Source organism: Salmo salar, chromosome ssa09, assembly GCF_905237065.1.
Source record: "Salmo salar chromosome ssa09, Ssal_v3.1, whole genome shotgun sequence".
Taxonomy (NCBI): Eukaryota; Metazoa; Chordata; class Actinopteri; order Salmoniformes; family Salmonidae; genus Salmo; species Salmo salar.
In genome coordinates, this window is record NC_059450.1 from 53,228,681 (window position 1) to 53,256,166 (window position 27,486).

General features: G+C 44.9%; 1 protein-coding gene across 5 annotated transcripts in view; it reads right to left on the reverse strand.

Annotated features, from left to right (window-relative positions):
* Positions 1 to 27,486, reverse strand: part of LOC106591480 (attractin) — a 627,298-nt gene that overhangs the window by 591,705 nt on the left and 8,107 nt on the right. For all 5 annotated transcript variants that reach the window (XM_045723805.1, XM_045723804.1, XM_045723802.1 and 2 more), the window contains exons 2-3: positions 13,073 to 13,156; positions 6,301 to 6,414 (exon numbers count right to left, since the gene is read on the reverse strand). In XM_045723805.1, the coding sequence (XP_045579761.1) occupies positions 6,301 to 6,414; positions 13,073 to 13,156 (198 nt within the window). The remainder of the gene's footprint in view (positions 1 to 6,300; positions 6,415 to 13,072; positions 13,157 to 27,486) is intronic.

Consider the following 27,486-nt stretch of genomic DNA (forward strand, 5'->3'; position numbering starts at 1 on the left):
GATAAGCATGCCCCTGTGACGAAATTTAGAATCAGTGGAAGGGACAATAAGATGACTTGGCAGATTGAATTCGAAAGATAAATATATCTTGGGGCTCAAGCTAGACATACAAATGTTCCTGTTGACTGGGCCTCCTTCACAGTGCTAAGAAACAAATTCACAGGATTGATCAGGAAGTCCAAATCAGATGACTATTTAAATACAGTCACAGAGAACCTAAAACAACCCTACCAAGTTCTGGAAGCTAATCAAATCAGATTACTATTTAAATACAGTCACAGAGAACCTAAACAACCCTACCAACTTCTGGAAGCTAATCAAATCAGATTACTATTTAAATACAGTCACAGAGAACCTAAAACAACCCTACCAAGTTCTGGAAGCTAATCAATTCAGATTACTATTTAAATACAGTCACAGAGAACCTAAACAACCCTACCAAGTTCTGGAAGCTAATCAAATCAGATGACTATTTAAATACAGTCACAGAGAACCTAAACAACCCTACCAAGTTCTGGAAGCTAATCAATTCAGATTACTATTTAAATACAGTCACAGAGAACCTAAACAACCCTACCAAGTTCTGGAAGCTAATCAAATCAGATGACTATTTAAATACAGTCACAGAGAACCTAAAACAACCCTACCAAGTTCTGGAAGCTAATCAAATCAGTGGCAGGTTCTAATGTATCCTCTGGCCTTCCTGACCATTTAATGATGGATTCTAATGAAGTGAAGGATAAAGCCCATATTGTAGGGGTTTTTTAACAAGCACTTCATATCTACTGGTTCAGTTTTTGATAACAGTGGGGCCCAGGTCTCTAATGTAAAGCTCTGTTACAGTCAACTACACTGCTCAAAAAAATAAAGGGAACACTAAAATAACACATCCTAGATCTGAATGAATGAAATAATCTTATTAAATACTTGTTTTCTTTACATAGTTGAATGTGCTGACAACAAAATCACACAAAAATAATCAATGGAAATCCAATTGATCAACCCATGGAGGTCTGGATTTGGAGTCACACTCAAAATTAAAGTGGAAAACCACACTACAGGCTGATCCAACTTTGATGTAATGTCCTTAAAACAAGTCAAAATGAGGCTCAGTAGTGTGTGTGGCCTCTACGTGCCTGTATGACCTCCCTACAACGCCTGGGCATGCTCCTGCTGAGGTGGCGGATGGTCTCCTGAGGGATCTCCTCCCAGACCTGGACTAAAGCATCCGCCAACTCCTGGACAGTCTGTGGTGCAACGTGGCGTTGGTGGATGGAGCGAGACATGATGTCCCAGATGTGCTCAATTGGATTCAGGTCTGGGGAACGGGCGGGCCAGTCCATAGCATCAATGCCTTCCTCTTGCAGGAACTGCTGACACACTCCAGCCACATGAGGTCTAGCATTGTCTTGCATTAGGAGGAACCCAGGGCCAACCGCACCAGCATATGGTCTCACAAGGGGTCTGAGGATCTCATCTCGGTACCTAATGGCAGTCAGGCTACCTCTGGCGAGCACATGGAGGGCTGTGCGGCCCCCCCAAATAAATGCTACCCCACACCATGACTGACCCAACGCCAAACCGGTCATGCTGGAGGATGTTGCAGGCAGCAGAACGTTCTCCACGGCGTCTCCAGACTGTCACGTCGGTCACGTGCTCAGTGTGAACCTGCTTTCATCTGTGAAGAGCACAGGGCGCCAGTGGCGAATTTGCCAATATTGGTGTTCTCTGGCAAATGCCAAACGTCCTGCACGGTGTTGGGCTGTAAGCACAACCCCCACCTGTGGACGTCGGGCCCTCATACCACCCTCATGGAGTCTGTTTCTGACCATTTGAGCAGACACATGCACATTTGTGGCCTGCTGGAGGTCATTTTGCAGGGCTCTGGCAGTGCTTCTCCTGCTCCTCCTTGCACAAAGGCGGAGGTAGCGGTCCTGCTGCTGGGTTGTTGCCCTCCTACAGCCTCCTCCACGTCTCCTGATGTACTGGCCTGTCTCCTGGTAGCGCCTCCATGCTCTGGACACTATGCTGACAGACACAGCAAACCTTCTTGCCACAGCTCGCATTGATGTGCCATCCTGGATGAGCTGCACTACCTGAGCCACTTGTGTGGGTTGTAGACTCCGTCTCATGCTACCACTAGAGTGAAAGCACCGCCAGCATTCAAAAGTGACCAAAACATCAGCCAGGAAGCATAGGAACTGAGAAGTGGTCTGTGGTTACCACCTGCAGAACCACTCTTTTATTGGGGGTGTCTAGCTAATTGCCTATAATTTCCGCCTGTTGTCTATCCATTTGCACAACAGCATGTGAGATTTATTGTCAATCAGTGTTGCTTCCTAAGTGGACAGTTTGATTTCACAGAAGTGTGATTGACTTGGAGTTACATTGTGTTGTTTCAGTGTTCCCTTTATTTCTTTGAGCAGTATATGATATAGGCCCTCATGTCAACCATTTTAACTTTGAGACTGTTTCTTATACTGATGTCTATAAAGCACTAAAGGCAATAGACACTAAACAGTCTGCAGGTCCAGACAACCTGGAACCCCTACCTCTTAAAGAGAGCACCCAGTCAAAGGCATAGACACTATAAAAGGCTGCAGGTCCAGACAACCTGGACCCCCTACCTCTTAAAGATAGCAGCTGGTATCATTACTGAACCTGTAGCTCACATTTTCAACTTGAGTCTCTTGACCAATTCCATACCCAGCATTTAGAAATCAGCTCATGTCCTCCCACTGCTAAAGGGTGGAGATCCTTCAGATGCTAATAACTATGGTCCTCTCTCTAAACTCCCTATCCTGGACAAAGTCTATGAATCCCTAGTGAACTCCCTCTATCCTGGACAAAGTTTATGAATCCCTAGTGAACTCCCTATCCTGGACAAAGTCTATGAATCTCTGGTGAACTCCCTATCCTGGCCAAGGTCTATGAATCTCTAGTGAACTCCCTATCCTGGACAAAGTCTATGAATCCCCAGTGAACTCCCTATCCTGGACAAAGTCTATGAATCCCTAGTGAACTCTCTATCCTGGACAAAGTCTATGAATCCCTAGTGAACTCCCTATCCAGGACAAAGTCTATGAATCTCTAGTGAACTCCCTATCCTGGACAAAGTCTATGAATCCCCAGTGAACTCCCTATCCTGGACAAAGTCTATAAATCCCTAGTGAACTCCCTATCCTGGACAAAGTCTATGAATCCCTAGTGAACTCCCTATCCTGGACAAAGTCTATGAATCCCTAGTGAACTCTCTATCCTGGACAAAGTCTATGAATCCCTAGTGAACATCACAGTCTAAAAACGTCTTAATTGAGAAGAACATACTGAGCGGGGTTCAGTCTGGCTTTAGATCGGGGCACAGCACCACAACTGTAGCTATGGCAGTGGCAAACGACATCATTAACGCACTTGATAAAAAGCAACATCGTGCTGCTCAGTAAATTGGTTTAGGAACTAATCTTTCTGACAGAACACAATGTGTTTAATATGCTGCCAATCACAAGTCTAGCTTTAAAAGAGGTGTGCCCCAGGGTTCCATTTTAGCTCCTGTGTTGTTCTCAATGTTTATTAATGATTTGGGAAATGGGACGCAACCAGTAAAGTTACATCTATATGCAGATGATGCAGTCAAATATTCATGTACTCCTTCTCTGGGTCAGGCTGTTGAAGAGCTCAAGACTGCTTTTCAGTCACTGCAGGCCTCCCTTTATGGTCTCAAACTGGTCTTGAATGTACCAAAACCTAATTCATGACCTTTACCAGAGCTAGAACTCTGCCAGAGAACGTTGGCATTGTCACATCTGGTGACTTATCCATTGAAAAATTGTGTCATCCTACAAATACCTAGGTATATGGTTGGACGACAAGTTGTCCTTTAAAGTTCATGTGGATAATCTTGTGAGGAAGCTTAAATTGAAATTGGGTTTTTATTTTCGTAATAAGGCTTGTTTGCCGCTTATGGCTAGAAAGAAGCTTGTTCAGGTCACTTTTCTCTCTGTAATTGATTTTGGTGACTTGTTGTATATGCATGCAACTTCCTCTGTCTACCAGAGACTGGACTCTGTTTATCATACAGCCTCCTCTGTCTTATATAGACTGGACTCTGTTTATCATACAGCCTCCTCTATCTACCAGAGACTGGACTCTGTTTATCATACAGCCTCCTCTATCTACCAGAGACTGGACTCTGTTTATCATACAGCCTCCTCTGTCTACCAGAGACTGGACTCTGTTTATCATGCAGCCTCCTCTGTCTACCAGAGACTGGACTCTGTTTATCATGCAGCCTCCTCTGTCTACCAGAGACTGGACTCTGTTTATCATGCAGCCTCCTGTGTCTTATGTTCACATTTTAGTCATTTACCAGACGCTCTTACCCAGAGAGAATGCATACATTTCATACATTTTTTATTTATTTATTTTTCGTACTGGTCCCCCGTGGGAATCGAACCCACAACCCTGGCGTTGCAAACACCATGCTCTACCAACTGAGCCACACGGCTAGATACTGATGTCTCTGAATGGACAGAGACCAGGCACTCTGACAGGCTAGATACTGATGTCTCTGAATGGACAGAGACCAGGCACTCTGACAGAGCTAGATACTGATGTCTCTGAATGGACAGAGACCTGACACTCTGACAGACAGGCTAGATACTGATGTCTCTGAATGGACAGAGACCAGACACTCTGAATCAGGCTAGATACTGATGTCTCTGAATGGACAGAGACCAGGCACTCTGACAGCAGCTAGATACTGATGTCTCTGAATGGACAGAGACCTGGCACTCTGACAGACGGCTAGATACTGATGTCTCTGAATGGACAGAGACCTGGCACTCTGACAGGCTAGATACTGATGTCTCTGAATGGACAGAGACCAGGCACTCTGAATGACAGGCTAGATACTGATGTCTCTGAATGGACAGAGACCAGGCACTCTGACAGACAGGCTAGATACTGATGTCTCTGAATGGACAGAGACCAGGCACTCTGACTGACAGGCTAGATACTGATGTCTCTGAATGGACAGAGACCAGGCACTCTGAATGACAGGCTAGATACTGATGTCTCTGAATGGACAGAGACCAGGCACTCTGACAGACAGGCTAGATACTGATTTCTCTGAATGGACAGAGACCTGGCACTCTGACAGACAGGCTAGATACTGATGTCTCTGAATGGACAGAGACCAGGCACTCTGACAGGCTAGATACTGATGTCTCTGAATGGACAGAGACCAGACACTCTGACAGACAGGCTAGATACTGATGTCTCTGAATGGACAGAGACCTGGCACTCTGAATGACAGGCTAGATACTGATGTCTCTGAATGGACAGAGACCAGGCACTCTGACAGGCTAGATACTGATGTCTCTGAATGGACAGAGACCTGGCACTCTGAATGACAGGCTAGATACTGATGTCTCTGAATGGACAGAGACCAGGCACTCTGACAGGCTAGATACTGATGTCTCTGAATGGACAGAGACCAGGCACTCTGACAGGCTAGATACTGATGTCTCTGAATGGACAGAGACCAGGCACTCTGACAGACAGGCTAGATACTGATGTCTCTGAATGGACAGAGACCAGGCACTCTGACAGCCAGGCTAGATACTGATGTCTCTGAATGGACAGAGACCAGGCACTCTGACAGACAGGCTAGATACTGATGTCTCTGAATAGAGAGAGACCTCTCACTGTTTGAGAAGGTTTGAATCCGAAGCAACCTGTCTACACATTGTTTGAAGAACAATCCAACATAGCTACTGTAGTGGGTCAAAGCTGTCAGCTGTAAAACCTTGGTAGAGCATGGGTGGAGTAGGCATTGTGGTGCTGTGAAACCTTGGTAGAGCATGGGTGGAGTAGGCATTGTGGTGCTGTAAAACCTTGGTAGAGCATGGGTGGAGTAGGCAGTGTGGTGCTGTGAAACTTTGGTAGAGCATGGGTGGAATAGGCATCGTGGTGCTGTGAAACCTTGGTAGAGCATGGGTGGAGTAGGCATCGTGGTGCTGTGAAACCTTGGTAGAGCATGGGTGGAGTAGGCATTGTGGTGCTGTAAAACCTTGGTGGAGCATGGGTGCAGTAGGCATTGTGGTGCTCGTGAATTTCCTTTCTTTTTCGGCTTTGGACCAATGCCTATTTCTTACTTAAAACAGCTTTTTTTTTAAATACACATACACACATCATCACCATTATTATTATCATCATCATCATCATCACCACCCAGCATCATTCCCCCATCACCCCCAGCATCATACAGCTCATCACCACCACCATCCTCTCTGTACCCACCTGAAGGCAGCCAGTAGAGGAGTGTAGATTGAGTCACCATCGTACACATACAGGTGGTCCCAGCTACACTCTGTAGCAAAGTGGTCCAACCTCAGTCTGAGGATGCTGTTGGGCCTGCGGGACAGAGACAGAACACAGTCAAGATGCTGTCGGGCCTGCAGGACAGAGACAGAACGCAGTCAAGATGCTGTCGGGCCTGCAGGAAAGAGACAGAACACAGTCAGGATGCTGTTGGGCCTGCAGGGCCGAGACAGAACACAGTTAGGCCTATTAAAAACTAAACATGGACAAACTCTGGTCTGGGGGCAGCTAGATAAACCTGGACGTGGTTGAACAGCGTCTGGCTAGATAAACCTGGACGTGGTTGAACAGCGTCTGGCTGGATAAACCTGGACGTGGTTGAACAGCGTCTGGCTAGATAAACCTGGACGTGGTTGAACAGCGTCTGGCTAGATAAACCTGGACGTGGTTGAACAGTGTCTGGCTAGATAAACCTGGACGTGGTTGAACAGCGTCTGGCTAGATAAACCTGGACGTGGTTGAACAGCGTCTGGCTAGATAAACCTGGACGTGGTTGAACAGCGTCTGGCTAGATAAACCTGGACGTGGTTGAACAGCGTCTGGCTAGATAAACCTGGACGTGGTTGAACAGCGCCTGGCTAGATAAACCTACGGACGTGGTTGAACAGTGCCTGGCTAGATAAACCTACGGACGTGGTTGAACAGCGCCTGGCTAGATAAACCTGGACGTGGTTGAACAGCATCTGGCTAGATAAACCTGGACGTGGTTGAACAGCGTCTGGCTAGATAAACCTGGACGTGGTTGAACAGCGTCTGGCTGGATATACCTGGACGTGGTTGAACAGCGTCTGGCTGGATATACCTGGACGTGGTTGAACAGCGTCTGGCTGGATATACCTGGACGTGGTTGAACAGCGTCTGGCTGGATAAACCTGGACGTGGTTGAACAGCGTCTGGCTGGATAAACCTGGACGTGGTTGAACAGCGTCTGGCTGGATAAACCTGGACGTGGTTGAACAGCGTCTGGCTGGATAAACCTGGACGTGGTTGAACAGCGTCTGGCTGGATAAACCTGGACGTGGTTGAACAGCGTCTGGCTTGATAAACCTGGACGTGGTTGAACAGCGTCTGGCTGGATAAACCTGGACGTGGTTGAACAGCGTCTGGCTGGATAAAACCTGGACGTGGTTGAACAGTGTCTGGCTGGATAAACCTGGACGTGGTTGAACAGCGTCTGGCTGGATAAACCTGGACGTGGTTGAACAGCGTCTGGCTGGATAATCCTGGACGTGGTTGAACAGCGTCTGGCTAGATAAACCTGGACGTGGTTGAACAGCGTCTGGCTAGATAAACCTATGGGCAAATCCCATCATTCCGAGGCAGAAGGGTCAAAGAGACATTTGTTCTCAGAAGATAAATATTTGTAACTTTATTTTTCTGTACATGGTCACGGATATCTTATGTCACCTATTAAAAGCACAATCCCGTCTTTTTGTCTGCTCACCAGATGCCCAGTGCTGGATGTCAACGGGGTTAATAAACTAAACGATATGTCCCATATGGAACCCTATTCCCTATATAGTGCACTACTTTAGACCAGAGCCCTAAAATCCCTGGTCAAAAGTAGTGCACTAAATGGGGAATAGGGCAACATTTGGGACTTTGTGTCTTCCAGTTGCCGCGTTTTCCAGTACAGTTCCACAGTAGAATAAGCGGATGTTTACATGGATTATTAAATTATAGTTTATCACTTTGTTTCGCTCAACATTCTTAGGATTTGGATGCATTCAGGACATGAAGTACTGGGTTGAATCCAAGTCCGTACTATTTACCACCACAGACCGATGCTGGCACTAAGACAAAACTGTAGAAGGCCATAAACAAAGAAGAAAATGCTCATCCAGAAACAGCGCTCCTAGTGGACGGGGACTTTAATGCAGGGAAACTGTAATCCGTTTGACCTCATTTCTACCGGATCTTCACATGTGCAACCAGAGGTGAAAAAAAAACACTAGATCACCTTTACTCCACACACAGAGACGCGTACAAAGCCCTCCCTCGCCCTTCGTTTGTCAAATCTGACCATAATTCTATCCTCGTAATTCCTGCTTACAAGCAACAACTAAAGCAGGAAGTACAAGTGACTCGCTCAATACGGAAGTGGTCAGATGAAGCAGATGCTAAGCTACAGGACTGTTTTGCTGCACAGACTGGAACATGTTCCGGGATTCATCCGACGGCATTGAGGAGTACACCACCTCAGTCACCGGCTTCATCAATAAGTTAATCGATGACGATGTCCCCACAGTGACCGTACGTAGAAATCCCAGGTGGTGAGGGTAGGCAACAACACATCTACCACGCTGACCCTCAACACGGGGGACCCCCAGGGGTGCGTGCTTAGTCCCCTCCTGTACTACCTGTTCACCCACGACTGTGTGGCCAAACACAACTCCAACACCATCATTAAGTTTGCTGACAACACAACAGTGGTAGGACTGATCACCGACAACGATGAGACAGCCTATAGGGAAGAGGTCAGAGACCTGGCAGTGTGGTGACAGGACAACAACCTATCCCTCAACGTGAGCAAGACAAAGAAGATGATCGTAGACTACAGGAAAATTAGGGTTGAACACACCCCCATTCACAGCAAGCGGTACCGGAGCGCCAAGTCTAGGTCCAAAAGGTTCCTTAACATCTTCTACCCCCAAGCCATAAGACTGCTGAACAGCTAATCAAATGGCCACCCGGACTTTGTTTTTACACTGCTGCTACTCGCTGTTTATTATCTATGCATAGTCACTTTATCCCTACCTACATGTACAAATTACCTCAACTAACCTGTACCTACCGCACGCTGACTCGGTACCGGTACCCCCTGTATATAGCCTAAATAATGTTATTTTATTGTGTTACTTTTTTTATTGTGTTACTTTTTTTATAGTTTTATTTTTCATCTTTTGCTTTAGTTTATTTGGTAAATATTTTCTTAACTCTTACTTGAACTGCACTGTTGGTTAAGGGCTTGTAAGTAAGCATTTCACTGTAAGGTCTACTACACCTGTTGTATTCAGCATTTCACTGTGAGGTCTACTACACCTGTTGTATTCAGCATTTCACTGTGAGGTCTACTACACCTGTTGTATTCAGCATTTCACTGTGAGGTCTACTACACCTGTTGTATTCAGCATTTCACTGTGAGGTCTACTACACCTGTTGTATTCAGCATTTCACTGTGAGGTCTACTACACCTGTTGTATTCGGCGCATGTGACAAATAAAACTTGATTTGATTTTGATTTGATATGTATGCTGATAAGTGTATGCCCTACACCAGGGATGGGCAAGTTTGATGGGGATGAGGTACGACTGGGATATATGGCCAAAATACAGTGTATTCGGAAAGTATTCAGACCCCTTGACTTTTTCCAGATTTTGTTACGTTACAGACTTATTCTAAAATGTATTCAAACCTTTTTTTTTAAATAAATCTTCACACAATACACCACAATGACAAAGCCAAAAATGTTTTTTTTTTTAGAAATGTCTGAAAATGTATTAAAAAAACACAAAAAATGTAATATCACATTTACATAAGTATTCAAATCTTTTTACACTCAGCACTTTGTTGAAGCACCTTCGGCAGCAATTACAACCTCAAGTCTTCTTGGGCACACCTGTATTTGGGGAGTTTCTCTCATTCTTCTCTGCAGATCCTCTCAAGCTCTGTCAGGTTAGATGGGGAGCGTCGCTGCACAGCTATTTTCAGGTCTCTCCAGAGATGTTAGATCGGGTTCAAATGGTTTCCCAGTCCCTGCAACTGAAAAACATCCCCACAGCATTATGTTGCCACCACCATGCTTCCCCATAGGGATGGTGCCAGGTCTCCTCCAGACGTGACGCTTGGCATTCAGGTCAAAGAGTTCAATCTTGGTTTCATCAGACCAGAGAATCTTGTTTCTCATGGTCTGAGAGTCACCTCCCTGACCAAGACCCTTCTCCCCCGATTGTGCAGTTGGCTGGGCAGCCAGCTCTAGGAAGAGTCTTGGTGGTTCCAAGCTTCTTCCATTTAAGAATGATGGAGGCTACTGTGTTCTTGGGGACCTTCAATGCTGCAGAAATGTTTTGGTACCCTTCCCCAGATCTGTTCCACGACACAATCCTGTCTTGGAGCTCTAAGGACAATTCCTTCGACATGGCTTAGTTTTTGCTCTGACATGCACTGTCAACTGTGGGACCTTATATAAACAGGTGTGTGCCTTTCTAAATCATGTCCAATCAATTGAATTTACCACAGGTGGACTCCAATCAAGTTGTAGAAACATCTTAAGGATGATCAATGGAAACAGGATGCACCTGAACTCAATTGAGTCTCAGAGCAAAGGGTCTGAATACTTATGGAAATAAGGTATTTCTGGTTTTTATTTTTAATACATTTACAAACATTTCAACAAATGTTTTTTGTTTTGTCATTAAGGGGTATAGATTGATGAGGAAAACGTTTATTTAATACATTTTAGAATACCCTGTAACGTAACAAAATGTGGAAAAAGTGAAGGGGTCTGAATAGTTCTCTGAATGAACTGTACATTCTAAGTGATTTCAATGGGTCTTTCGGCATTCTGATTGTTTTAAACTGTTCAATTCCAACACAACAACAAAAAATAAAAAGCAGCATTTTCATAAATTTGCACATTTCCTGCACTAATTTGTGATCATTTCCTGTTGGAATCATGGAAATAGAATTATAATTCAAATTCTATAGTTAGAATATAATAGTGGGCAATTTGAATATAGTGTTGTTTGACATGACAATAAATTAAAATACCAGGGAGAAGTTATTGTGACAGGGTAGGAACCAAAGTGTTGATAAGTGTTTCCTAGGGTACCCTATTATCTTTGGCTATATTGAATGTTTTCTCTTAGCTACTTCATGTAACTAACATATTCATGCTTCGCCTATTCCTCTTCAATTTATAAAGATACTGTTGCACAAACATGCTGATTTAGTTCTACACCATCACTGGTATTATCAGGCTGTATAGCTAATTACGTTTGTTCTGACTCTGAGTACATTTATTAGCAAGATAGCTAGCCAGTTAACTAGCAATTAGCATTAACGGCTAATACAATTTAGGCCCAACATGCTAAGAAAAGATACTAGCCGTTTGCAGATGTAAGAAATAAACTAATAGTGTAATTATAGAACACTAGTAGGTTTATTTGTAGAAAACAGAAGGGAAGTGCTGTTAAGGTAAACAACGGTAGGTATCTGTAGACAGAAGGTGCTATTTGGTAAAAGGGGTGAATTGGTCATCAAAAAAGAAAGGAGGACCAAGGCACTCTTCATATAACTAATTTAAATGCCTTTATTAGTATGGCATGTTCAAATAGAAACAAGGTTTTAAACAAATCCGACGAGTTTCTGCTGCATGGCCTTCGTCAGGGAGTACAAAGATACTATAGTGGATTGATATTAGAAGCAAAGTGAAAACGGCATCGTTCTCAACATTGTAGCATGTGCTGCATTGACCATGCAGACTGAACGCAAGTGTCTCGTGGAATAACAAATACGCTCCTTGAGTGATTGCTAGGTCTGTGTGGAAAGCAGCATAGAGAGAGAGAGAGAGAGAGAGAGAAAGCAGAGGGATGACTCGGGTAGCAGAGGGATGACTCAGGTAGCAGAGGGACGACTCAGGTAGCGGAGGGACGACTCAGGTAGCGGAGGGACGACTCAGGTAGCGGAGGGACGACTCAGGTAGCGGAGGGACGACTCAGGTAGCGGAGGGACGACTCAGGTAGCGGAGGGACGACTCAGGAAGCAGAGGGACGACTCAGGTAGCGAATTAAACTATAAAGAATGGACGTTACACACGGTGTGTCATATTTAACAAACAAAAACTGTAAATCCCATTATACCGCAATTTTCTAACTCGTTTAATGTAATTCTGGTCATTTTGGGACGGAAAGAAAAATGTGCAGTTTTACAGCTAACTTCCTGCAATTCTACACATTTGCCATAGAGTGAGGCACATGTTTGCAGTTTTTAATATTAACCAATGATCAAATGGGCCCTACCCCGGTCGGTAATTCGATGAAATGAAATGTATGCAATGAAATGTATGCATTCACTACTGTAAGCCTCTCTGGATAAGAGCATCTGCTAAATGACTAAAATGTAAAAATGTAAATGCAATTGAGTGACCAATTCAATTGGTCCACGGGCCTATAAAAAGGGGGACCATGGACCACCAGTTGCCCATCCCTGCCCTACATGCTTCATGTCAATGAAACATTTGGATTTGCATAGAATGAAACATCAAAACCATTTAAATACAAAACATCATATTATTATTATTATTATTATTATTATTATTATTATTATTATATTATCATATCATACATTATTATATTATTATACATGATATTATTATACATTATAGTATTATACATTATCATAGTATTGTACATTATCATAGTATTATACATTATCATATTATACATTATCGTAGTATTATACATTATCATATTATGACGCTTAGACGATCTATTAGGGCTATGACTTGGTAGAACTTTTCATTCATACTGTAAACATACTTTTGGTTTGATCTTTAGCATGGCTAGATATATTGGACCTGTCTTTCAGCGGAGTTGTGCAGGGTAGAGTCATATTGTTGTGTTTCTATTGGTCTATAGTGTAGTGTGTGTGTGTGTGTGTGTGTGTGTGTGTGTGTGTGTGTGTGACTCACGTTCCCTCGATGAGCCAGGTACACTTGGTCTTGTACTTATAGTTTCCTGGTCCGTCTGTCAGGAACCCTGAGGGGCCCGTCAACCTATAGAAGAGAGAGAGAAAAAAAAGAGGTCAGGCCAGTTAGCCAATAGGAGAAGAATAATCAGAACTGTTGAAAGGAAGCTCTCATCAGTTTGACTGTCCAGCAGCACCAACCAGTGGCCAAGAAAGAGAAACTATACGAAGACGAGGGTAGAAGTGTGCACTATGTAGGGAAGAAGGTAGGGATTTGACAAATGAGAGTAAAAAAATCTTTACGTTTAAACGGCTTGCTTTTTTTCCAGTCGACACCCATTTACATTTTAGTCATTTAGCAGACGCTCTTATCCAGAGCAACTTACAGTAGTGAATGCATACATTTCATACATTTTTTTCCCCCCGTACTGGTCCCCCGTGGGAATCGAACCCACAACACTGGTGTTGCAAACACCATGCTCTACCAACTGAGCCACACGGGACCACATCACATTTCTGAGTGTATATTTGGCCTTGTGTTTTTAGGTTATTATCCTGCTGAAAAGTGAATTTGTTGGGAAGCAGACAACCAAGGTTTTGCTTGTTGTTAGCTCTATTCCATGTATTTTTAAAAAACCTCCCTAGTCCTTGCTGATGACAAGCATACCCATAACATGGTGCAGCCACCACCATGCCGGAAAATATGAAGAGTGGTACTCAATGTGTTGTGTTGGATTTGACCCAAACATAACGCTTCGTTTTCAGGACATAAAGGTCATTTCTTTGCAGTTTTACTTTAATGCCTTATTGCAAAAAGGATGCATTTTTTTTTTTTTTTTTGTACAGGCTTCCTTCTTTTCACTGTCATTGAGGATAGTACTGTGAAATAAATCCAATGTTGATCCATCCTCAGTTCTCTTACAACTGTTTAAAAGTCATCATTGGCCTCATGGTAAAATCCCTGAGTGGTTTCCTTCCTCTCTGGCAACTGAGTTAGGAAGGGCAGCTGTATATTTATAGTGACTGGGTGTATTAATACACCATCCAAAGTGTAGAGTAATTAATAACATGCAGAAAGTATTCAGAACTGTTGATTTTTTTCCAGATTTTGTTACATTACAGCTAAAATCTAAAACTGATTCAAAAAATTTTATCTACACACAATACCTCATAATGACAAAGTGAAAACACGTTAAGAAATATTTGCAAATGTATAAAAATACAAGCATTTCGCTACACTCGCATTAACATCTGCTAACCATGTGTATGTGACCAATAAAATTTGATTTGAAAATATATATATTTTTTTAAATATATCCATTAGGGCCTAATTATTGACCGATTTCCTTATAGGAACTGTAACTCAGTAAAATCTTAGAAATTGTTGCATGTTACGTTTATATTTTTGTTCAGCGTAGTTATTAACCAAATAGCTACCTGGCCTAACTATTTAGGAGTCTTATGGCTTGTGGGTTGAAGCTGTTCAGGGTCCTGCTGGTTCCAGACTTGGTACATCGATACCGCTTGCCATGCGGAAGTAGAGAGAACAGTCTGACTTGGGGGCCTTCCTCTGACACCGCCTTCTATAGAGGTACGGGATGGCAGGAAGTGAGGTACTGGGCCACCTGGTAGCACCTTGCGGTCGGGTGCCAAGCAGTTGCCGTAACAAGCGGTGATGCAGCCAGTCATGTCAAATGGTGCACCTGTAGAACTTTGAGGACCCATGCAAAATCTTTTCAGTCTCCTGAGAGGGGAAGAGGCGTTGTCAAGCCCTCTTCACAACTGTGTTGGTGTGTTTGGACCATGATAGATCCCTAGTGACATGGACACCGAGGAACATGAAGCTATCGACCCGCTCCACTACAGCCCCGTGGATGTGCTAGAGCCTCCGTTTCCTGTAGTCCACGATCAGCTCATTTCTCTTGCTGACGTTGAAGAAGAGGTTGTCATGGCACCACTCTGCCAGGTCGCCGACCTCCTGGCATCATCGTCAGTGATCAGGCCTAACACCTTCGGCAAAACTTAATGATGGTGTTGGAGTCGTGCTCAGTCATGCATTCGTGGGTGAACAGGGTTCCTCCTATTGCCAATCCTCACCCCTGTCAGGCCTCAGTGTTGAGAGTCAGCGTGACGGAGGTGATGTTGCCTACGCTCACTACCTGGGGTCGGCCCGTCAGGAAGTTCAGCATTATTTTGTAGAGGGAGGTGTTGAGTCCCGGGGCCCTTAGCTTGGTGATGAGCTTTGAGGGCACTATGGTGTTGAACGCTGAGCTGTAGTCAATGAATAGCATTCTCACATAGGTGTTCCTTTTGTCCAGCTGGGAGACGGCAGTGTAGCTGGGTGAGGGCAGCGAGGAGCACAAAAGAGATTGCATTATCTGTGGATCTATTGGGGCGGTGTGGAAATTGGAGTGGGTCTAGGGTTTCTGGGATAATGGTGTTGATGTGAGCCATTACCAACCATTCAAAGCACTTCATGGCTACAGACGTGAGTGCTACGGGTCGGTAGTCATTTAGGCAGGTTACCTTAGTGTTCTTGGGCACAGGGACTATGGTGGTCTGCTTGAAACATGTAGGTATTACAGACTGGGTCAGGGAGAGGTTGAAAATGTCAGTGAAGACACTTGCCAGCTGGTCAGTGCATGCTCAGAGTTTTCATCCTGCTAATCCATCTGGCCCTGCAGCCTTGTGAATGTTAACCTGTTTAAAGATCTTACTCACATCGGCTACGGAAAGCGGGATAACACAGTCATCCGGAACAGCTGATGCTCTCGTCACATGTTTCAGTATTGCTTGCCTCGAAGCGAGCATACAAGACATTTAGCTTGTCTGGTAGGCTTGCGGTACTGGGCAGCTCACGGCTGGGTTCGGCTTTGTAATCCATTATAGTTTGCAAGCCCTGTCACATCCTACTGACAGTTGTGGCTGCTTTGCGTGATGTATGGTTGTCTCTACCTTCTTGCCCTTTGTGCTGTTGTCTGTGCCCAATAATGTTTGTACCATGTTTTGTGCTGCTACCATGCTGTGTTGTCATGTGTTGCTGCCTTGCTATGTTGTTGTCTTGGGTCTCTCTTTATGTAGTGTTCTCTTGTTGTGATGTGTGTTTAGTCCTATATTTATTTATTTATTTTTTATCCAAGCCCCCGTCTCCACCGGAGGCCTTTTTCCTTTTGGTAGGCCGTCATTAGAAATAAGAATTTGTTCTTAACTGACTTGCCTAGTTAAATAAAAAAATTTAAAAAAACATCCGTTGAGCGTCAGAGCCGGTGTAGTAGGAGTCGATTTTAGTCCTGTATTGACGCTTTGCCTGTTTGATGGTTCATCTGAGGGCGTAGCTGGATTTCTTATAAGCATCCAGGTTAATGCGGATGTTGCCTTTAATCCATGGCTTCTGGTTAGGATATGTACGTACGGGGACTTCGTCGATGCACTTATTAATGAAGCCGGTGACTGATGGGGTAAACTCCTCGATGCGGATGAGGCCCGGGAACATATTCCAATCTGTTCCAATCCAATCAAAACAGCCCTGTAGATTATCGTCCGTTTCATTGGACCACTTCCGTATTGACCAAGTCACTGGTGCTTCCTGCTTTAGTTTTTGCTTGTAATCAGGAATCAGGAGGATAGGATAAATCAGGAGATTTACCAAACGAAGTGCGAGGGAGAGCTTTGTATGAGTCTCTCTGTGTGTGTGGAGTAAAGGTGGTCTAGAGTTTTTCACCTCTAGTTGCACAGGTGACATGCTGGTAGAGGACTGGCCACCCCTCATAGCCTGGTTCCTCTCTAGGTTTCTTCCTAGGTTTTGGCCTTTCTAGGGAGTTTTTCCTAGCCACCGTGCTTCTACACCTGCATTGCTTGCTGTTTGGGGTTTTAGGCTGGGTTTCTGTACAGCACATTGAGATATCAGCTGATTTAAGAAGGGCTTTATAAATTGATTTGATTTGGTAGAAATGAGATCAAACGGATCTCAGTATCCCTGCACTAAAACCACCGGCCACTAGGAGCGTCGCCTCAATTAATATTTTATTGTTTGTTTACGGCCCTATACAGCTAGTTGAGTCTGGTCTTAGTGCCAGCATCGGTGAGTGGTGGTAAATAGACAGCTATGAAAAATATAGATCAATTCTTGGTAAATAGTATGGTCTAGAGCTTATCATGAGGTATGTTAGCAGAAACGTCAGACTTCTTTCTTTAATGTTAGCGATCACGCACAAGCTGTTAACAAAGGAGACACACACCGCACCCCTCGAGCTTACTCTGCCACTCTGTCCCGCCGATGCATACAACATCTAACTAGATTGATATTATCCATGTCATTGTTCAGCCAAGTTTCCGAGAAACAGGATATTCCAGTTCTTCAGGTCCCGTTGATAGGATAGTCTCGAAGGGAGCTCATCCAGTTTATTCTCCAGTGATTGTACATTCAACAATAGAACAGTGGGTAGACGGGGTTTATATACTCGTCGCCGTAGTTTCATCAGGGTGCCCCTGACTGGGCATATAAAAGGCTGTTTCAGTCCAGCAGCATCAGGAGCTGTTGCAGCTGCTATCGAGCAGTCTGACAGATTTACCGAACTAAGCTGTATGCTGTAATTAACCTATAGACAAGATGAATGGATTTCCATCGACTAGTATTTGCATCAATGAATAGGCAAAAAAAAAAAGTTTTATCTCTAAGACAATTGATTGGCTTTTCATTTGAAATGTTTTGAAGGGCCAACGCCCGGCTATTACTGGCTAACAGAAACCCTGGCGTACGTGTGTCTACTTCCAGCCACAGCTGTAGAAAGTTTAGGGTCTGCCTGTGTGGCCTGTTCAACTACATTACATACATAAGTAACAATAAAAGGTGTATGAAATAAAAAGCCAAATGAAGATAACTGATGTTGTTAACAACAAGAGGACTTCTGCTGGGAAGATGACCCCAAAAAATAAAAAAAACAATGTTGATTTAAAAACCTCAAGCCTGTATCTGTCACATAACAGTCGTATACGGGACGCCGTGGTCGTATTCGAGACGCCGTGGTCGTATACGGGACGCCGTGGTCGTATTCGAGACGCCGTGGTCGTATACGGGACGCCGTGGTCGTATACGGGACGCCGTGGTCGTATACGGGACGTAGTATACGGGACGTAGTATACGGGACGTAGTATACGAGACGCCGTGGTCGTATACAGGACGCCGTGGTCGTATACGGGACGCCGTGGTCGTATACGGGACGTAGTATACGGGACGCCGTGGTCGTATACGGGACGTCACAGATGGTATGTAGTTCTGAATCTCAGATAGCACTGCATTAGCCTTCTGAATCTCAGATAGCGCTGCATTAGCCTTCTGAATCTCAGATAGCGCTGCATTAGCCTTCTGAATCTCAGATAGCGCTGCATTAGCCTTCTGAATCTCAGATAGCGCTGCATTAGCCTTCTGAATCTCAGATAGCGCTGCATTAGCCTTCTGAATCTCAGATAGCGCTGCATTAGCCTTCTGAATCTCAGATAGCGCTGCATTAGCCTTCTGAATCTCAGATAGCGCTGCATTAGCCTTCTGAATCTCAGATAGCGCTGCATTAGCCTTCTGAATCTCAGATAGCCTGGGATGGGCAGTCTCTGGCTGCATCAAAAATAAGGCTCTGGTCCCCTCTATATATATAGTGCACTACAGGGCTCTGGTCCCCTCTATATATATATAGTGCACTACAGGGCTCTGGTCCTCTATATATAGTGCACTACAGGGCTCTGGTCCTCTATATAAATATAGTGCACTACAGGGCTCTGTTCCCCTCTATATAAATATAGTGCACTACAGGGCTCTGGTCCCCTCTATATGTAGTGCACTACAGGGCTCTGGTCCCCTCTATATAAATATAGTGCACTACAGGGCTCTGGTTCCCTCTATATAAATATAGTGCACTACAGGGCTCTGGTCCTCTATATGTAGTGCACTACAGGGCTCTGGTCCTCTATATCAGCTATCTGTATTCTGTACTCATTTACCAATCACTGTTATGAGCATACGTCCCAATTAGCACCCTATTCCTTACATAGTGCACTGCTTTGACCAGAACCCTATCGAAGCCCTATGGGCTCGGGTCAAAAGTAGTGCACTATATTAGGGAATAGGTTTCTGTTTGGGATGCGCCCTGTCTGTGTGTCCCCTAGCAGTTAAGACTTATCGCCATGCTGGTAGCCCTGCTGGTAGCCCTGCAGTAGTCCTGGGAGAAGTCTCACTGCTAGGGGGGGACACAAACAGGCCACATCCCAAACAGCACCCTATTCTCTAATATAATGCAGTGGCCCTGGTTATAAGTAGTGTACTATGTAGGCAATAGTGGCCCTGGTTATAAGTAGTGTACTATGTAGGGAATAGGGCCCTGGTTATAAGCAGTGCACTATGTAGGGAATAGTGGCCCCCTATTATAAGTAGTGTACTATGTAGGGAATAGTGTTCTATTTGGGAGGATACCACACGAGGCCATCTGAGGACAGAACATGATAAAGGAAGTTCTGTGCTCATCACATCATCTGCATGATTCAATCCCCCTGGGTGTCCAAGGTCCAGTGTGACCAACACAGAGCCCATTCCACTACTGGGAATGCTTTCTGATGCAATTACTACTGTTGACAACAGAGCGATCTAAATACACAGGGCAGGTGTGTGTACGCGCTCAGCACGGCCAGGTGTGTCCCTACTAAGGTAAAAGACCAACCCTCTAGACAAACAACAGAACAAAATAAGCTTTGGGTTCCATAATCGTGAAGACATCAAAACTAGGAAATAACACATATGGAATCATGTCATAACTAAAAGAAGTGTTAAACAAAAAAAATATATATTTTATATTTGAGATTCTTCAAAGTAGCCATCCTTTGCCTTGACGACAGCTTTTGCACACTCTTGGGATTCTCTCAACCAGCTTCATGAGGTAGTCACCTGGAATGCATTTCAATTAATTAACAGGTGTGCCTTGTTAAAAGTTAATTAGTGGAATTTCTTTCCTTCTTAATTTGATTGAGCCAATCAGTTCTGTTGTGACAAGGTAGGGGTGGTATACAGAAGATATCCCTATTTGGTAAAAGACCAAAGTCCATATTATTGCAAGAACAGATCAAATAAGCAAAGAGAAACAACAGTCCATCAATACTTCAAGACATGAAGGTCAGTCAATACCGAAAATGTCAAGAACTTTGAAAGGTAGCAGCGCTCACAGTAATTTAGCCCAACAGAGCCGCAGGATTCAAAATAAAATAAAAGTATATAAAAACAACCGCTTTTAAACCGATGTCTTTAGTTCAGGTTTCGGCGTTCGACAGGTTTCAGTTTCGGCGTTCGACAGGTTTCAGTTTCGGCGTTCGACAGGATTCAGTTTCGGCGTTCGACAGGATTCAGTTTCGGCGTTCGACAGGTTTCAGTTTCGGCGTTCGACAGCGTTCAACAACAACAAACATACGTTGCGCTCTGATGCCGTGTGAGTGAGTATCATGCTTGATACTGGACCGAGTGAAGGAAAAGCTGCCAACAAGTGCTCAGCATATGTGGGAACTCCTTCAAGAAAGCATTCCAGGTGAAGCTGGTTCAGAGAATGCCAAGAGTGTGCAAAGCTGTCATCAAGGCAAAGGGTGGCTACTTGATTTGTTTAACACTTTTTTGGTTCCTACATGATTCCATATGTGTTATTTCATAGTTTTGATGTCTTCACTATTATTCTACAATGTAGAAAACAGGACAAATAAAAAACCTTGAATGAGTAGGTGTATCCAAACACCCTATTCCCTATGTAGTGCACTACTTTGACCAGAGCCCTATGGCACCCTATTCCCTATGTAGTGCACTACTTTTGACCAGAGCCCTAGGCCACCCTATGTAGTGCACTACTTTTGTCCAGAGCCCTGTGGCACCCTATTCCCTATGTAGTGCACTACTTTTGTCCAGGGCCCTAGGCCACCCTATTCCCTATGTAGTGCACTACTTTTGTCCAGAGCCCTAGGGCACCCTATTCCCTATGTAGTGCACTACTTTTGTCCAGGGCCCTAGGCCACCCTATTCCCTATGTAGTGCACTACTTTAGACCAGAGCCCTAGGCCACCCTATTCCCTATGTAGTGCACTACTTTGTCCAGAGACCTAGGACACCCTATTCCCTATTTAGGCCATTCTGAAGGGTGGAGACCGACACTAGGCTGTACCATTAGGCCATTCTGGAGGGTGGAGACCGACACTAGGCTGTACCATTAGGCCATTCTGAAGGGTGGAGACTGACACTAGGCTGTACCATTAGGCCATTCTGGAGGGTGGAGACCGACACTAGGCTGTACCATTAGGCCATTCTGGAGGGTGGAGACTGACACTAGGCTGTACCATTAGGCCATTCTGGAGGGTGGAGACCGACACTAGGCTGTACCATTAGGCCATTCTGAAGGGTGGAGACCGACACTAGGCTGTACCATTAGGCCATTCTGAAGGGTGGAGACCGACACTAGGCTGTACCATTAGGCCATTCTGAAGGGTGGAGACCGACACTAGGCTGTACCATTAGGCCATTCTGAAGGCTGGAGACTGACACTAGGCTGTACCATTAGGCCATTCTGAAGGGTGGAGACTGACACTAGGCTGTACCATTAGGCCATTCTGAAGGGTGGAGACTGACACTAGGCTGTAACATTAGGCCATTCTGGAGGGTGGAGACCGACACTAGGCTGTACCATTAGGCCATTCTGAAGTGTGGAGACCGACACTAGGCTGTACCATTAGGCCATTCTGAAGGGTGGAGACCGACACTAGGCTGTACCATTAGGCCATTCTGAAGGGTGGAGACTGACACTAGGCTGTACCATTAGGCCATTCTGGAGGGTGGAGACCAGGGATGCAAACTGCTGAGGGCCCAAAAAGGTGAAGTCTTAAATCCCTTCTAGGGGGAAATGCAGGTTTTAATTAATTAAACAACAGAATATGATCAGTCTGTGTGTAAAATAAAGTAGAAATAGAATGAAACAGCCATTTTATTGTTGTTCTATTATAGTGGCCACTATAGACATCTATCAAGTACACAAGGCTACATGTGTGCAAAAATAACATTCACAGAGTAAACTTGTATAATCCCCCTTCACTCACACACACACACACACACACACACACACACACACACACACACACACACACACACACACACACACACACACACACACACACACACACACACACACACACAAGTGGTACTGTCATTGTTCAACACAACAAAAACAATATCTTTGGGCTAGACTTCACACTTCCTGCCTGTGGACATCTGTTCTACAACGTGCCAGCAGAGCGTGATATCCTTTGTTGGCATAATTGATCTCGTTCAGGCAGAGAGTACTACACCTGGTATACCTCTTTTAATCCACTGTAGTGAAAGAATGGAAAGTGTGTGGTGTTTCTTTCACCTCTATAGTGGCATCCATCTTAAGCCAGGCCCAGCTCCAGCTACACTTGATCCCTGAATCCACTTGTTTAACAAGCAACACCGAATTTTCACTTAATTCTCTCATTCTGAAAATTAACCACATACTGTAGAGGGAAAACATTAGTTAACAGATTGTTTGTTTGTTTGTTTGTTTGTTTGTTTGTTAGCTAGTTAACTAGTTAACATTTCACTCAGATTGTCAGGGTCCAATAAGCAACTAATGCGTTATAACTTGAGGAACGGTGCTGTGCTGAAAAGCTCCCCCCTGCCAGAATTCCCAGAAATCCCCCCGCCACCCCTTCGCGTGAATGCAAACGCTGATTACTTTAGGCTGCGTTTTGTTGTATTCTTTATGATGGTTTGATCGCGGGGGGAGGCACTAGTAATTTCTGCAGTTTTCGGTTTGGCTATTTGTTTCCAAGTGTAATAGTCTATAAATAAATCTCTTTGCCAAAATTCATCATCTCTCCCATGTCTTATTGGACTAGTAGTTGTTCTGAAATGTTTATTGCTTGCCTACATTTTACCTCCTCTATATTTAATATAGCACACATACAGTTGTAGTGGGAAGTTTACATACACTTAGGTTGGAGTCATATAAAACTCGTTTTTCAACCACTCCACAAATTTCTTGTTAACAAACTATAGTTTTGGCAAGTCGGTTAGGACATCTACTTTGTGCATGACACAAGTAATTTTTACAACAATTGTTTACAAACAGATTATTTCACTTATAATTCACTGTATCACAATTCCAGTGGGTCAGAAGTTTACATACACTAAGTTGACTGTCTTTAAACAGCTTGGAAAATTCCAGAAAATTATGTCATGGCTTTAGAAGCTTCTGATAGGCTAATACAAAATTAAATCTAGAATCGGCTTCCTATTTCGCAACAAAGCATCCTTCACTCATGCTGCCAAACATACCCTCGTAAAACTGACTGCCTACCGTTCCTTGACTTCGGCGATGTAATTTACAAAATAGCCTCCAACACTCTACTCAGCAAATTGGATGCAGTCTATCACAGTGCCATCCGTTTCGTCACCAAAGCCCCATATACCACCCACCACTGTGACCTGTATGCTCTAGTCGGCTGGCCATCGCTTCATATTCGTCACCAAACCCACTGGCTCCAGGTCATCTATAAGTCTTTGCTAGGTAAATCTCCGCCTTATCTCAGCTCACTGGTCACCATAGCAGCACCCACCCGTAGCACGCGCTCCAGCAGGTATATCTCACTGGTCACCCCCAAAGCCAATTCCTCCTTTGGCCGCCTTTCCTTCCCGTTCTCTGCTGCCAATGACTGGAACGAACTGCAAAAATCTCTGAAGCTGGAGACTCTTACCTCCCTCACTAGCATTAAGCACCAGCTGTCAGAGCAGCTCACAGATCACTGCACCTGTACATAGCCCATCTGTAAATAGCCCACTCAACTACCTCATCCCCATATTGTTTTTTGTGTTGTTGCTCTTTTGCATTATTTCGCCACTATGGCCTATTTATAGCCTTACCTCCGTACTCTTCTACATTTGCACTCACTGTACATAGATTTTTCTATTGTGTTATTGACTGTACGTTTGTTTGTGTAACTCTGTGTGGTTTTTGTCGCACTGCTTTGCTTTATCTTGGCCAGGTCGCAGTTGTAAATGAGAACTTGTTCTCAACTGGCCTACCTGGTTAAATAAAGGTGAAATAAAAAATGTTAAAAAATAATAATAATAATAATAATAATTAGGCCATTAAAAAAAAAGCTCCCCTAGCCTTTTGGACGCGCCGCCTATGAGCCTGTCAATCTACTATCCTCCATAGTAGAAATGCCTTACCGGTTCTATTAGTCAGTTTGTTGAGAAACCACTAGGCTAAACAGACTCTGGGACAGTTGTGGGACGATAGATCCCATATAGATCCCATACATAAAACAATAGGTTATTGGTTTAAATGGCATATGGAAGTCTGTATAAAACAATAGGTTATTGTTTTAAATGGCATATGGAAGTCTGTATAAAACAATAGGTTATTGGTTTAAATGGCATATGGAAGTCTGTATAAAACAATAGGTTATTGGTTTAAATGGCATATGGAAGTCTTCATAAAACAATTCCCTCTATGGATATGGTCGGATTCTGGTTACTTTGAAGCAAGGTAAAACATGCCACATAATATGTAGTAAAACATTCAGGTTTCAAACAATTAAAGTACATATAAGTTTACAAAATGTACACTGCCTCTAGCTGGGGAAACCTGCCTTCTGTTGCCTTGGCATTTGAATGGCGAATGGGAAGCGTGCTTCAATTACCAGTTGAGAAATAAAAATAGCAATTATTTTTTAAATCGTGGCCAAAAAACAATTAACACAAGATAGCATTTAGAATAGAGAAATGATTGGTCTTACGTCTGACAGATGTTCCACTCCAAGGCACTGTATCTGTATGCCGAACATGTGGTAAAATAGATAAATATACACACAACGCCAATTTAATTCCACTAAATTATGCAAATTACCAATAGACCAATAAGCATGACCGGTCAAATGTATTTCCATCCACTGGTATGTTATTAATTAATAGGCTGAAAAGATTTATTTCATAATGAGATTTTTTTTTTTTTGGTCTCAATGGTGCCAACTTATCATCAGATTTTCAACAACAAAAAAATTCTGCCAAAAGCCAACTATTAAGTACTGATGAACCCCTGGTCTTATGGTATCGGGGGGTATGCAGAATGGAACCCCTGGTATCAGGGGGTATGCAGAATGGAACCCCTGGTCTTATGGTATCGGGGGTATGCAGAATGGGACCCTGGTCTTATGGAATCGGGGGGTATGCAGAATGGAACCCCTGGCCTTATGGTATGGGGGGGTATGCAGAATGGGACCCTGGTCTTATGGTATCAGGGGGTATGCAGAATGGGACCCTGGTCTTACGGTATCGGGGGGTATGCACAATGGAACCCCTGGTCTTATGGTATCGGGGGGTATGCAGAATGGAACCCTGGTCATATGGTATCGGGGGTATGCAGAATGGGACCCTGGTCTTACGGTATCGGGGGGTATGCACAATGGAACCCTGGTCTTATGGTATCGGGGGGTATGCAGAATGGAACCCTGGTCATATGGTATCGGGGGGTATGCAGAATGGGTCAACTTCAGCACCTTTATTTCTTGAATGTTTTGGCATTCAGGTCTAAAAAGTCACTTTCTGAGCACTTCAACAAACATGTATGGAAGGTTTCGTTCAAATCAAAAAAGGAGTGCTGTCAAAAAGTGATTGAATTCAAATGGATTTACCCCTGTACCTTTAGGCCATTCTGAACAGGGAGGGGGACCAAGGCTGAGCCAAAATTGGACTGTACCATTAGACCAAGGGGGAGACCAAGGCAGAGTCAAAACAACTGGACTGTACAGACACATTGGGCTGTACCATTAGAGAGAGAGAGATGAACACAAGGCCTGTATTCATAACATCAGCACAACAACACCATCTGTAGCCTCTCTGTTGCTCAACAACCCTGCTGGAAGACCCATCATAACACAACACTGATCACATGGAGGCTTCAGTTTATCAGAACCCTGGCTACTGTTACTAGGGGGGGACTGGCTACTGTTACGGGGGGGGACTGGCTACTGTTACTAGGGGGGGACTGGCTACTGTTACTGGGGGGGGACTGGCTACTGTTACTAGGGGGGGACTGGCTACTGTTACTTGGGGGGGGACTGGCTACTGTTACTTGGGGGGACTGGCTACTGTTACTTGGGGGGGGACTGGCTACTGTTACTTGGGGGGGACTGGCTACTGTTACTAGGGGGACTGGCTACTGTTACTAGGGGGACTGGCTACTGTTACTAGGGGGGGCTACTGTTACTAGGGGGGGACTGGCCACTGTTACTAAGGGGGGACTGGCTACTGTTACTAGGGGGGCTACTGTTACTAGGGGGCTACTGTTACTAGGGGGCTACTGTTACTAGGGGGGCTACTGTTACTAGGGGGGACTGGCTACTGTTACTAGGGGGGGACTGGCTACTGTTACTAGGGGGGGACTGGCTACTGTTACTAGGGGGACTGGCTACTGTTACTAGGGGGGGACTGGCTACTGTTACTAGGGGGGGACTGGCTACTGTTACTAGGGGGACTGGCTACTGTTACTAGGGGGGACTGGCTACTGTTACTAGGGGGGCTACTGTTACTAGGGGGGGCTACTGTTACTAGGGGGGCTACTGTTACTAGGGGGGGACTGGCTACTGTTACTAGGGGGGGACTGGCTACTGTTACTAGGGGGGGACTGGCTACTGTTACTAGGGGGGACTGGCTACTGTTACTAGGGGGGACTGGCTACTGTTACTAGGGGGGACTGGCTACTGTTACTGGGGGGACTGGCTACTGTTACTGGGGGGGACTGGCTACTGTTACTAGGGGGGGACTGGCTACTGTTACTAGGGGGGACTGGCTACTGTTACTGGGGGGGACTGGCTACTGTTACTGGGGGGACGTGTAACTAGCTGGTGGAGGGGGGGACGTGTAACTAGCTGGTGGAGGGGGGGACGTGTAACTAGCTGGTGGGGGGGGCGTGTAACTAGCTGGTGGAGGGGGGACGTGAAACTAGCTGGTGGAGGGGGGACGTGTAACTAGCTGGTGGAGGGGGGGACGTGTAACTAGCTGGTGGAGGGGGGCGTGTAACTAGCTGGTGGAGGGGGGGACGTGTAACTAGCTGGTGGAGGGGGGGACGTGTAACTAGCTGGTGGAGGGGGGACGTGTAACTAGCTGGTGGAGGGGGGGCGTGTAACTAGCTGGTGGAGGGGGGCGTGTAACTAGCTGGTGGAGGGGGGGACGTGTAACTAGCTGGTGGAGGGGGGGACGTGTAACTAGCTGGTGGAGGGGGGGCGTGTAACTAGCTGGTGGAGGGGGGGACGTGAAACTAGCTGGTGGAGGGGGGGACGTGTAACTAGCTGGTGGAGGGGGGCGTGTAACTAGCTGGTGGAGGG